At 41.3% G+C, this 12,953-nt stretch overlaps 1 protein-coding gene and 1 non-coding gene across 2 annotated transcripts; one reads left to right on the top strand and one right to left on the bottom strand.

Moving 5' to 3' along the window:
* Window positions 1–3,831: 3,831 nt before the first annotated feature.
* LOC126766706 (uncharacterized) lies at window positions 3,832–10,195 on the bottom strand (the record flags this gene model as incomplete). Its single annotated transcript, XM_050484438.1, has 2 exons — window positions 10,128–10,195; window positions 3,832–5,005 (listed from the first exon to the last, which is right to left on the bottom strand). Coding segments are annotated over exons 1-2 (1,242 nt in total), but the record flags the coding sequence as incomplete, so codon positions are not given.
* A 2,121-nt stretch (window positions 10,196–12,316) lies between these two features.
* On the top strand, window positions 12,317–12,526 carry LOC126766711 (small nucleolar RNA U3). Its single transcript, XR_007668944.1, has one exon. It is a non-coding gene; the product is annotated as a small nucleolar RNA U3 (small nucleolar RNA).
* Window positions 12,527–12,953: the final 427 nt, after the last annotated feature.

The raw sequence follows: 12,953 nt of genomic DNA, 5'->3' as shown, positions 1-12,953 counted from the left end.
TGAATTTACCGACCGTAGTGCCAAATATACCTTCTTTGCCCACCCTGGCGTTAAAGTCGCCAAGCACGATTTTGACATCGTGGCGGGGGCAGCTCATAAGCGCGCTCCAAGCGCTCATAGAAGGCATCTTTGGTCACATCGTCCTTCTCTTCCGTCGGGGCGTGGGCGCAAATCAGCGATATGTTGAAGAACCTCGCTTTGATGCGGATTGTGGCTAGACGTTCATTCACCGGAGTGAATGATAGTACTCGGCGACGGAGTCTCTCTCCCACCACGAATCCAACACCAAACTTGCGCTCCTTTATATGGCCACTGTAGTAAATGTCACAAGGACCTACTCGTCTCTGTCCTTGTCCCGTCCATCGCATTTCTTGGACGGCGGTGATGTCAGCCTTTATTTTTGCGAGGACATCAACCAGCTGGGCAGCGGCACCTTCCCAATTAAGGGTCCGGACATTCCAGGTGCATGCCCTTAAATCGTAGTCCTTATTCCGTTTGCCATGGTCGTCATCAAAAGGGCTTCTACGCCGGTCAAATTTCTATACAAAAATCGACTGAAATGCATGAGAAAATAAAATGGACAACTAGGGCAAATAATTTTAAAAAAATTTATTGATAATTAATAATAAATGAAAATACATGTAAATTTACTCAAATTTATTTAAATTTATTAAAAACTTATTTAAATTTATTAAGAAACTTATTTAAATTTATTGAAAAACTGCAAAGAAAAATAAAAAGAAAATTCATTTGACTTTGGCCCAGTTTTGTGCGCAATACAAATGCAACGCCAATAATGAATACAAGAAATTGACTAAACACCATGATATAAGATATACAAATTATAATATGACAACCCAATTCGAAGAGTACAAAAGAGAGATGGTTACGCTGCATATTCCCTTCCGCAACGAAGAGACAGAACTACTTTCCGAGTCAAAATTCCTTCATTTAGACTTTGCTTTATAAAATGTGCACAATGAATTTAAATGTTCTAGTTTTCTTTCATACAAAAATGATATGCATTTCTGAATATCACTAAGAAGTATAACTTTTTATTATATTTATTACACAACTTATTATTTATTTATTGCAATTCAATAACTTTACTTTTATTTTTTAGATATATTTATTTTTATTTTTTTTTAAATTATTATCATTTGTATTATATTTATTTTATTATTTTTTATTTGCTTACTTTAATTAAATTATTATTTTTTGTTTTTAAATTATTATTTATTACTGTTATTTTACTTCTTTGATTATTATTATTTTTATTTTTTAATTTTTCATAATTAGTATTTTTATTTTATTTTTTTCGTAATTATTTCTTTTACTTATAATATTTTTATACCCTAATTTTTAAAGAATATTATTATTATTATTATTTAATATATTTATTTAATAATTTATTATTTACTTATTTTAAATCAATAATTTTTTTTATTTTTAGGATTTGTTTTTTAAATTTTTTCATTATTATTTTTTTATTATATATATTTTTTTATTTTTATATTTAGTTTAAAATTTTTTATTTGCTTACTTTAATTATTATTTTTTTTGTTTTAAAGGTTTCGTTTCTTATCACCATTATTTTAATATTTTTATTTTTTCATAATTATTACTTTTATTTATTATAATTTTTATTCGCTAATTTTTAGAGAATATTATTATAATTAATTTTTAATTCATTATTTACTTATGTTTTTGTATTTCTCTTCTTGGTTCTTGAGAAAGCAATCAAAAAAGTTCACAACTCAAGTGTCGGTCCTCCATGCATGTAGACCAGAACACCCCCATAAACCATTTCTACTTATATAAGTACTATATATATAAATACAACAAATGTACATATATGTATAAGCGCCATTTTGAATTCAGCCATTCATGTCAGCTATGCTGATGGCAGTCACCGTTGTTAGGGACGCGCCGCGGCGTTATGCAGTTATGCAGTGTGTCGTTAAAGCATTTTCATTTCGCAGTATCTATGGTGAAAATTGTAGTATTTTTTTTTTTTTTTTTTTTTGCGGGCGAGGGGGTGGAAAATGCCTTCTTTATGTGCCACTTGCAGGTCACTAAAAACCCCCCCTCTAAGGAACCGTCGCCCACCCTGGGACCGCGTTTGCATTACTTCAGGGTGGCGTTCCATTTTTCTCATTGAGAGATTTACATCTGCGCACCTGCGTCCAGGTCCCGCTTTTTCATGCGTAGCACGATTGCTGCGTATTTCTGGATAATCCCCCAGTTTGTTTCGCTCTCCAACATGACGCTGATTACATTGTCAGCGTTTATTGGCCCGACCAGGCCTTCTACGACGGTGCGTTCTCCTTGCCAGCGCTCACATTCAAAGAATGTGTGTTCAGCGTCGTCCTCTGTCGCGTCGTTGTATGGGCATGACGGTTCTTCGACTTTTCCCATTCTGTAGAGGTACTTTTTGAAGTATCCGTGGCCGGATAACAGCTGAGTTGTGTAAAAGTCTACTTCTCCGAATTTACGGCTTGTCCATAAATCTAGGTCTTTTATCAGCCTGGCCGTCCATCTGCCGCGACTTTCATTCTCCCATCTTTGTTGCCATGATGTTATCGTATCTTTCCTTATTTGTTGAATTGCGCCCATGTTGTTGCCGGGTGATTTCTTTAGCTCCCACAGCTTTTTTCTTTCATATGCCAGTAGGTCGATTGGAGCATTGCCGCTTATAACTAATATTGCGTCGCCTGATACTGTTCTGTAGGCTGATGCAACTCTGAGGGCTGCGGTGCGGTACACTCTGGCCATTGCCTTACGCCGGTTTTCCTTTTTAAGCGCGTCTGCCCAGATTTCGGCTCCGTATAGTAGGACGCTGATTGTCGTCGACATTACGAGCTTTCTCTTTCCTTGGCTGGGGCCTCCTATGTTAGCCATTAATCGGCTCAGTTGAGACGTGGTCTTCGCTGCCTTACCTGCGGCGTGCTGGATTTGTGCCCAGAAGGTTAGTCTGGGGTCCAGTCTTACGCCTAGGTAGTTAACTGCCTTTTTTGTCCTAAGAATATCCGCAGTCGTGTGCATGCTTATCTCCAGAGGTATGTGCTTGTTTGTTAGCAGCAGTAGCTCAGTTTTCTCCGTAGCGAGCTGGAGGCTGTGTGTGTCGAGCCATGCTTGCGTCCGTATCATGACCTGGTTCAGTTTTCTTCTCGCTTCTTCTGTATCCTTCGCTGTGATTACTGCTGCAATGTCGTCCGCATAGCCAATTAGATACGATTCATCTGGCATTTCTAGTTTTAATATTTCGTCATAACTGATGTTCCACAGGTCTGGGCCTAGAATGGATCCTTGTGCTGCCACTGACGTCACTGCTTTTTGTCGTGATCCCTCTTTAGTTTCGTACAGCAGTTTCCTGTTACTTAGGTAGCTCCGCACCACAGCCCTGAGGTAGTCAGGTATATTGAAGCCATTTTCGAGGGCGTCGATCATATCTACCCATCTAGCGCTGTTGAAGGCATTCCGTACATCTAGAGTCGCCAGAAACACTATTCTTTTGTATTTATGCCATCTGCGCTGTGCTGCTTCTACGCTTTCTATGACGCATTTTATGGCTCCTATGGTTGATCTGCCGGGTCTAAAGCCGTGTTGTCTAGGCGACAGTCCTCCAGCTTCGTTGATAGCCGCTTCGAGTCTGGGTTTAAGTAGGCTTTCGTACAGCTTTCCCGCTGTGTCAAGCATGCATAATTGCCGGTATGCTGATGGCGAATTAGGGTCTCCTTTTCCCTTACTGATTAGCACCAGCCGTTGCTTTTTCCAGGGTGCAGGGAATATTCCGGCTTCAAGGCAGGCGTTGTAGATATTCAGTAGTACTCCTGGGCGTTCTGCAGCGATTATTTTGAGGACTTCTGCTGGGATCCCGTCCGGGCCGGGTGATTTGTTCGCCTTGAGCTTGCCGGTGGCTACTTGCAGCTCTTCAAGGGTGAACTGAGGGATTTCCGCAGTGCTTAGAGTTTGTTCTGGATCACTGGCTCTTGTTTCGTGTGTGGGGAATAGTGCGTTCACGATGTGTTCCATTTTGGCAGCGGTTACGTCAGGTGGCTTTGCTCGAGCGTCGAGTTTTTTCATCACTATTTTGTACCCTAGCCCCCAGGGGTTTCTGTTTATATCCTCCCGTAGTTTCTCCCATTTTTTCTTTTTACTGTCGTCGATGGCGTGCTTCAGCTCCTTTTTTGCTGCTTTGTATTGCTCGGCTTCTTGGGGTGCGGCTCCTCTGCGCCTGGATCTCGTGTAAGATCTGCGAAGGCGGAGGCACGTGCGTCTGAGTTCGGCGATGTTTTCAGTCCACCAGTAAACTGCTGCTTTACGTTTGCTGTGGGTAGCCTTGGGCATTGATTTTTGGCAGGCTTTGGTTATATTACGCATTGTGTGCTCGACTGTTTTTCTTGCTATAAGGGAGGGGCCGCTAGATGGGTGCTGCTCGTCTATTGCGGCGATTAATTTCGATGTGTCTAGCTTCGAAATGTTCCACTTTCGTGTTCCACTATATTTGCTGAGCTGGTGAGCGTTTCTTCCAGTGTCGATCATGAAAGAGATGTAGTGATGATCACTGCCAGTGTAGTCCTCCAGGACTTTCCAATTATTTATTGAGCCTGCCGTGCGTTCTGTTGATAGGGTGATGTCTGGTGTGGTTTCCTCGCATCCCGGTCTTCTGAACGTGGTTGCATTTCCCGTGTTGAGCACTATTAGACCTAGCCGCGCAGCCATATCTAGAATTCTCTTTCCTCTCGAGTCAGTGTTTGGCATACCCCACTCTACGGCTGTGGCGTTTAGGCCTCCGGAGATAATCAATTGGCCTTCTATAGTCCTGGCTGTATCCTCTATATTGTCGAGCTTTTCTTGGAATTCCTGTGTACTATCGCTTGGCGTCAAGTAGCAGCTAATTACTGTACAAATTTCGCACTTGGCCCACACGAAACCGTTGCCGTTCCCATTGCTTACAGTGGTGGCGTTACTCCCTGGTGGTAGCCATATAGCGGCGGTTGAGCTGTAGTATAGCGGAATATTAGTAGTCAAATATACTTTTGAAAAATATTAAATATTTTTTTAAATATATAATATTGTTTTCTGACTATTATTTTCGAGTAAGATCGCGAACAAACCTCATCCATTATATATTATTAGATTAGTTGGTGAGGACTTATTTTATGGGTCGGTTTTTTCAATATCTGGTCAAACTAAGTTCTGCTTAAAAAAGCTCCGTATATAAAGAAGGAGACTTGGTTAAGTTAACCAGAACTTAACTGACAAATATGGCTGCTAACCAGACATTGAGAAAACGGCCCTTAGTGTTTCAAAAGCTATAATAGTGCTTCAATAGTTATAATATTCTTAAGCTGATAATTTTTTTCAGCCCTTTATTCTGCTATAATTTTCTTTGGCTTAATAAGCTAAAAGGCACAGCATCTGAATAGTTTCAGTTTACTGCATTTTACACTATTTAGTGGTTTTCATAAGAAAAATGTAGTTTTTCTACTACGTTTGAAATGCAAACCGGCACTAGTAGCCTTTGAAAAAAATCGAAGAAGGCTGAGGCAGAGATTGTAAAGTATAGAGAAGGTGCAGGTTCGATGTCGAACATTTGTTAGATTCAAAGTAAGGAATTCGCCGCATTTGTCTGCGTCGATATGTATGCAAGCTCATACGTATGCATACATATTTACGCTAGTGTGTAGGCAAAGCTGTTACAGCGGCAAGGGAAGCGGTCAATAGGCGGCCATTCGTTTATTTATTTCGGCACAGCTTGGATTTTCTATTATCACACAAGTGCTGAACCAATGAGCGCGACAGATATTAGAATACGCACGTTCTTAGGGATACAGGTAGTGAGGCAGCTGCACAACTACATAACTGTATCCCTAAGAACGTTTGTATTTTAATATATGACAGATGGCGCTTGCAGTCTGTCGTGCTCAATGTGTTCAGCACTTGACTCTTTGGCAAAACGCAAGTTTCGGCCATTGGTTGACCGTGACAACGGAGATGCGAAAGAAGCGTGCGAAACTTGTTATTATGAATGTATGTATGTACATATGTAAATGGCTCGCATTTGCTTTCGTAAACATACAGACAAATGTGACAAAGAAATAATATACATAAGTATGTACATACAAATGCATGTGTCATAGAAATTCTATTGGTACAAATATGGAAATGATAACGAAATAATGCGAATATGCATATTTCATGAAGGTCATCAATTTTCTTCTTCACTTTTTAATAGTCGAAATAAATATAATTTATTTGAAATATTAATTTATTTAAAAATTAAAAAATTAAATTAAAGAAAAATAAAATTAAAATAACGTTTTCTAATTTTTCCCGATTTTGTAAAAATAATGAAGATTTTTACCATTTTCCAGAAAACAATGGTTCATATAATACAAAATAATCACGCATATGTGACTCACAGGATGCTTTGTATAGTTTTCTTCAAAGCATTTCTCTTTATTTATACACTGCACGTGCTCAATTCTGCTAAATAGCAGCGACAACGGCGAATTCCTTTCTTTGATTCTATCGGCTCTGTTAGCCGCCAAATCGAACATCATACAGAATTCAATTTGTACCTTCTCTATACTTTACATTCTCTGGCTGAGGCAACAGTTTTCATACGTAAATTGAAAACTTTTGATTTTTTTATGAAATTTATATCTTCTTCTTAATTGGCGTAGAAACCCCTTAAGCGATTATAGCCGAGTTAACAACAGCGCGCCAGTCGTTTCTTCTTTTCGCTACGTGGCGCCAAATGGATATTCCAAGCGAAGCCAGGTCCTTCTCCACTTGGTCCTTCCAACGGAGCGGAGGTCTTCCTCTTCCTCTGCTTCCCCCGGCGGGTACTGCGTCGAATATTTTCAGAGCTGGAGTGTTTTCGTCCATCCGGACAACATGACCTAGCCAGCGTAGCCGCTGTCTTTTAATTCGCTGAACTATGTCGATGTCGTCGTATATCTCGTACAGCTCATCGTTCCATCGAATGCGGTATTCGCCGTGGCTAACACGCAAAGGACCATAAATCTTTCGCAGAACTTTTCTCTCGAAAACTCGCAGCGTCGACTCATCCGTTGTTGACATCGTCCAAGACTCTGCACCATACAGCAGGACGGGAATTATGAGTGACTTATAGAGTTTGGTTTTTGTTTGTCGAGAGAGGACTTTGCTTCTCAATTTTCTACTCAGTCCGAAGTAGCACCTGTTGGCAAGAGTTATCCTGCGTTGGATTTCAAGGCTGACATTGTTGGTGGTGTTTACGCTGGTTCCAAGATAGACGAAATTATCTATGACTTCAAAGTTATGACTGTCAACAGTGACGTGAGAGCCAAGTCGCGAGATGCGACGACTGTTTGTTTGATGACAGGAGATATTTCGTCTTGCCCTCGTTCACTGCCAGACCCATTTTCTGTGCTTCCTTGTCCAGCCTGGAGAAAGCAGAACTAACGGCGCGGGTGTTGAGGCCGATGATATCAATATCATCGGCATACGCCAGCAGCACACTCTTATAGAAGATGGTACCTTCTCTATTTAGTTCTGCAACTCGAACTATTTTCTCCAAAAGCAGGTTGAAAAAGTCGCACGATAAGGAATCGCCTTGTCTGAAACCTCGTTTGGTATCGAACGGCTCGGAGAGGTCTTTCCCGATCCTGACGGAGCTCTTCGTGTTACTCAACGTCAGTTTACACAGCCGTATTAGTTTTGCGGGGATACCAAATTCAGACATCGCGGCATAAAGGCAGTCCCTTTTCGTGCTGTCGAAAGCAGCTTTGAAATCGACGAAGAGGTGGAGTGAGTCGATTCTCCTTTCACGGGTCTTTTCCAAGATTTGGCGCATGATGAATATCTGGTCGGTTGTTGATTTGCCAGGTCTAAAGCCACACTGATAAGGTCCAATCAGTTTGTTGACGGTGGGCTTTAATCTTTCACACAGTACGCTCGATAGAACCTTATATGCGATGTTGAGGAGGCTAATCCCACGGTAGTTGGCGCAGATTGTGGGGTCTCCTTTTTTATGGATTGGGCATAGCACACTTAAATTCCAATCGTTGGGCATGCTTTCGTCCGACCATATTTTACAAAGAAGCTGATGCATGCTCCTTATCAGTTCTTCGCCGCCGTGTTTGAATAGCTCGGCCGGCAATCCGTCGGCTCCTGCCGCTTTGTTGTTCTTCAGGCGGGCAATTGCTATTCGAACTTCTTCATGGTCGGGTAATGGAACGTCTGCTCCATCGTCATCGATTGGGGAATCGGGTTCTCCTTCTCCTGGTGTTGTGCGTTCACTGCCATTGAGCAGGCTGGAGAAGTGTTCCCTCCATAATTTAAGTATGCTTTGGGCATCAGTGACTAGATCACCTTTGGGGGTTCTACAGGAATACGCTCCGGTCTTGAAACCTTCCGTAAGCCGCCGCATTTTTTCGTAGAATTTTCGAGCGTTACCCCTGTCGGCCAGCTTATCAAGCTCTTCGTACTCACGCATTTCAGCCTCTTTCTTCTTCTGTCTGCAAATGCGTCTCGCTTCCCTCTTCAACTCTCGGTATCTATCCCATCCCGCACGTGTAGTGGTCGATCGTAACGTTGCGAGGTAGGCAGCCTGTTTTTTCTCCGCTGCGACACGGCACTCTTCGTCGTACCAGCTGTTCTTTTGCACTTTCCGAAAACCAATGGTTTCGGTTGCAGCTGTACGTAAGAAGTTTGAAATGCCGTCCCACAGTTCCCTTATACCGAGTTGCTGACGAGTGCTCTCAGAGAGCAGGAGTGCAAGCCGAGTAGAGAATCGTTCGGCTGTCTGTTGTGATTGCAGCTTTTCGACGTCGAACCTTCCTTGTGTTTGTTGGCGTGCGTTTTTTGATGCACAGAGGCGAGTGCGAATCTTAGCTGCAACAAGATAATGGTCCGAGTCGATGTTAGGACCTCGCGGCGCACGCACATCTAAAACACTGGAGACGTGTCTTCCGTCTATCACAACATGATCGATCTGATTGGTAGTTTTTCGATCCGGAGACAGCCAGGTAGCTTGATGAATTTTTTTGTGCTGGAATCTAGTACTACAGATAACCATATTTCGGGCCCCGGCGAAGTCGATCAGCCTCAACCCATTTGGGGATGTTTCGTCGTGGAGGCTGAATTTACCGACCGTAGTGCCAAATATACCTTCTTTGCCCACCCTGGCGTTAAAGTCGCCAAGCACGATTTTGACATCGTGGCGGGGGCAGCTCTCATAAGCGCGCTCCAAGCGCTCATAGAAGGCATCTTTGGTCACATCGTCCTTCTCTTCCGTCGGGGCGTGGGCGCAAATCAGCGATATGTTGAAGAACCTCGCTTTTATGCGGATTGTGGCTAGACGTTCATTCACCGCAGTGAATGATAGTACTCGGCGACGGAGTCTCTCTCCCACCTCGAATCCCACACCAAACTTGCGCTCCTTTATATGGCCACTGTAGTAAATGTCACAAGGACCTACTCTTCTCTGTCCTTGTCCCGTCCATCGCATTTCTTGGACGGCGGTGATCTCAGCCTTTATTTTTGCGAGGACATCAACCAGCTGGGCAGCGGCACCTTGCCAATTAAGGGACCGGACATTCCAGGTGCATGCCCTCAATTCGTAGTCCTTCTTTCGTTTGCCATGGTCGTCATCAAAAGGGGGGTCTCTCATCCGAGGCTGGTAGTAGCTCTTCACTGGGGGTGTTTTTTACGTGGCGGGTCCCAAACACAGCGCACAACCCTTGTAGGGAATGTTTCGCCTTACAGAATTCAATTTGTACCTTCTCTATACTTTACATTCTCCGGCTGAGGCAACAGTTTTCATACGTAAATTGAAAACTTTTGATTTTTTTATGAAATTTATATGCCATAGGAAAATAGTACATGTATAAGGAGGCATGTTTGGAACGCAAATTCACTGCCACTTTGGTTCACGTTGAATAGACATCCTTTTTATTGTAGTGCCAAATTCATTTCTTATTTTGGTGAGAAAATATGTATGTTTTTTATTTTAATACTAAAATTCCTTTCCTAATTGCAAAATTTTTGTATTTTTTAATTTTTTTTTTTTTTTTTTTTTATATTACATTTTCATATGTATGTATGTGTTGAAATGCAACCCTTTAGCAACTTACATTTTTGAGTAACCCTGATTTTTAGTTTTGTAAGAAACCCAAAAACCAGAACATTCTTTCACTTGCATTTTAACTTTTGAATAAACTACATCTTTTTGTCTTTTTGAGTTGAACATTCCAAAGCGTTTTTTCTTGGATTCGTGCAGTGCAAAAGTAAGATATCCAATAGGTTATGGGCCCAGGTGCAAATTCCTGGGAACCTTGTAAACCGCGTTAAGTAATTAATAAAAAATATGAGTTCGTCGCTTTTTAACATAGAAAAATTGGATGAGTCCAATTATGACTCATGGAACTTGCAGCTACAAAGTGTGCTTGTCCATCAAGAGTTGTGGCCTGTTACGTGCGGAGAATTGCCCGCTCCAAAAGAAGGTGCCGATGAAAAAGCTGTGTTGCTGTGGAAGGCAAAAGATGATAAGGCAAAAGCAACAATAATCCTCAGCATTACGCCTATGCAGATAAGCCACATTAAAAACTGCAAATCGGCAAATGAGGCGTGGAAATGTCTACAAGAAGTGCATAGACCAAAAGGGCCTGTGAAAAAGGTAACTTTGTTCAAGCAGTTACTTGGAATTCGAATGAATGACGGTGAGTGTGTCCAGCAATACGTTTGCAAGTTCACGGCAGTCGCAGAGAAGCTTGCTGAAATTGGAGTGTGTCTCCAGGATGATTTATTCGTTATTATGCTTCTTGCAAGTCTGCCGAAATCATTTGAGAATTTGGTGGTTGCTTTGGAGTCTCGCGATAAACTACCAAATCTCACTGCTGTTAAAATTAAGTTAATAGAAGAAGGCGAGCGACGTAAAACATGCCAGTCTGAGCATACCGAGGGTAGCGTGCAAGCTTTCGTAGCACACGCAAACACAAACGCAAGAAAAAATATTTTTGAACATGCAAAATCGAACGACAGCGCAGGTACCGCAAGCAAACGCAGTGACAATAGCAAAAAATCAAATTTGAAATGTTATAGTTGTGGCAAAAAAGGTCATTTCGCCGCACAATGTAAAGGGAAAGATCGAGAAAAATCTTCGCATCAAAATGTAACAAGAAACGGACTGTTTGCTGCTGTTAGTAGCAGAATTTTACACAACGATGTTTGGTGCGTTGACAGCGGCGCTTCTTCACACTTATGTTGCAACCGCAACATGTTTGATGAGTTCGAGCCGTGTGAAGAATCAATTATGTTAGCAGCGGAACCCAAAATATTAGCAAAAGGCAAAGGTGTTGTTCGATTGAGAACAAACGAGTTTGATGTGACTCTCGTAGATGTTTTGTTCGTGCCGGGTTTACAGTGCAACTTTGTGTCAGTTGCCAGAGCAGTTAACAGTGGCTACACTGTCGAATTCAAGGGAAACACGGCGAAGTTCTTTGACAAGCACAGAGAAATAATATTATGTGCACAAAAGGTCAGAGATTTATGTTTACTTGTAATAAATAAAAATAAATTGTTCTTTGCGAAGAAAATTGCTGACGACGTGATGAAGTGGCATAATAGATTTGGTCATCTGAATTTCGCAAGTTTACGGCAGCTTAGTAATAAGCAGATGGTGTTTGGACTTCCGATTAATATACCGACTGATGTCAACTGCGCTTTGTGCATGTCGAGTAAATGCACTCAGCGGCCATATAGTAGCTCACAAAATTATGCAGCCGATGTATTGGGGGTGGTGCATACTGACAACTGTCCAGGCTTCAATCCACATACATGCGTCTACTCAGATCAGCCCTTAGTTTCCCGTGGTATGTTAGAAACAAACAGATCCTAGTGGAAACAAATCTCCCTTCCATTCAAGCGGCAGCTATTTCTTACGCTGCAAATCTCCGGGCGTCAGTTGCATCCCACGCAAACCCCAGCATCAATTGTCTTGCCACTCTCAGGTGCAAGAAAACCGACCGTTTCAGAAGGCCATGTATCCTGACAAATCCTTCTGCTCCCACCTAATCAAAACCTCGAGCTTCGCTTATTAGCGTCAGATTCTTTTGAGGGCCACCACCGCTCGCAACTGAATCTTCCTCCTTCTCCCGCAATTTATCTTCTAGGTTCATAACCATATGATTGGCAACCAGTGTGGGGGGGTTTTAGTCGGTAGGCGCATTAAGCGAATCCGACACCACCCGCCAGGGTGTCTTTAGAAGATTTCCCCCCCACATCTCTTCAAAAAAAAAAAAAAACAAAAAAAAGTTTAAAAATTAAGGCTATACTTTACAGGATCATTTCTGTAGTTAGTCTTCATTTAAATTTTTTGGAAATCGACCCGCGATGACGAGGTATATCGTTTTATCTGACAGCGTGAGGTTTATGAACTTCTTTTCTAATATTGTGTTGTGGCATATTAGAAATGATGTTTCTTCGAAAATCGAAAATGAATCAATTTCAAGGTTTTACGCAAAAATAATGCGGTCAATAAGTACAGTACGCTTATGTATGCTTGCGCATTATTTTTCTTTCGTTTGTCTTTCATTTTTGCGAATTCTCAACTATTTTATGTGACTTTATTTCTTTCGTCTTTCTTTTTTTTATACGTACATTCATATGAGCATGTGCAGATACACAAGATAGGATAGAAAGATGTATGCCTTTTAACATCGTATACTATACTAATAAATATTTTTCGTACTAATAGAAATTAAATTTATCACAGCAATATTATGTATATGTACATATATTAGGTATATTGCTGTGATAAATTTAATTTCTATTAGTAAGAAAAATATTTGTTAGTATAGTATTACGATGTTAAAATGCAAAAATTAAAGACTAAGTCCGTCGAGATTCGAACCTGCGTTCACATTGTGACTTTTTATGTGCTTACCACCAACACCACTATT

This window comes from Bactrocera neohumeralis, unplaced genomic scaffold (assembly GCF_024586455.1).
Source record: "Bactrocera neohumeralis isolate Rockhampton unplaced genomic scaffold, APGP_CSIRO_Bneo_wtdbg2-racon-allhic-juicebox.fasta_v2 ctg2210, whole genome shotgun sequence".
NCBI lineage: Eukaryota > Metazoa > Arthropoda > Insecta > Diptera > Tephritidae > Bactrocera > Bactrocera neohumeralis.
Note: the sequence above shows the minus strand (reverse complement) of the source record. Positions and strands in the feature narration are given on the sequence as shown.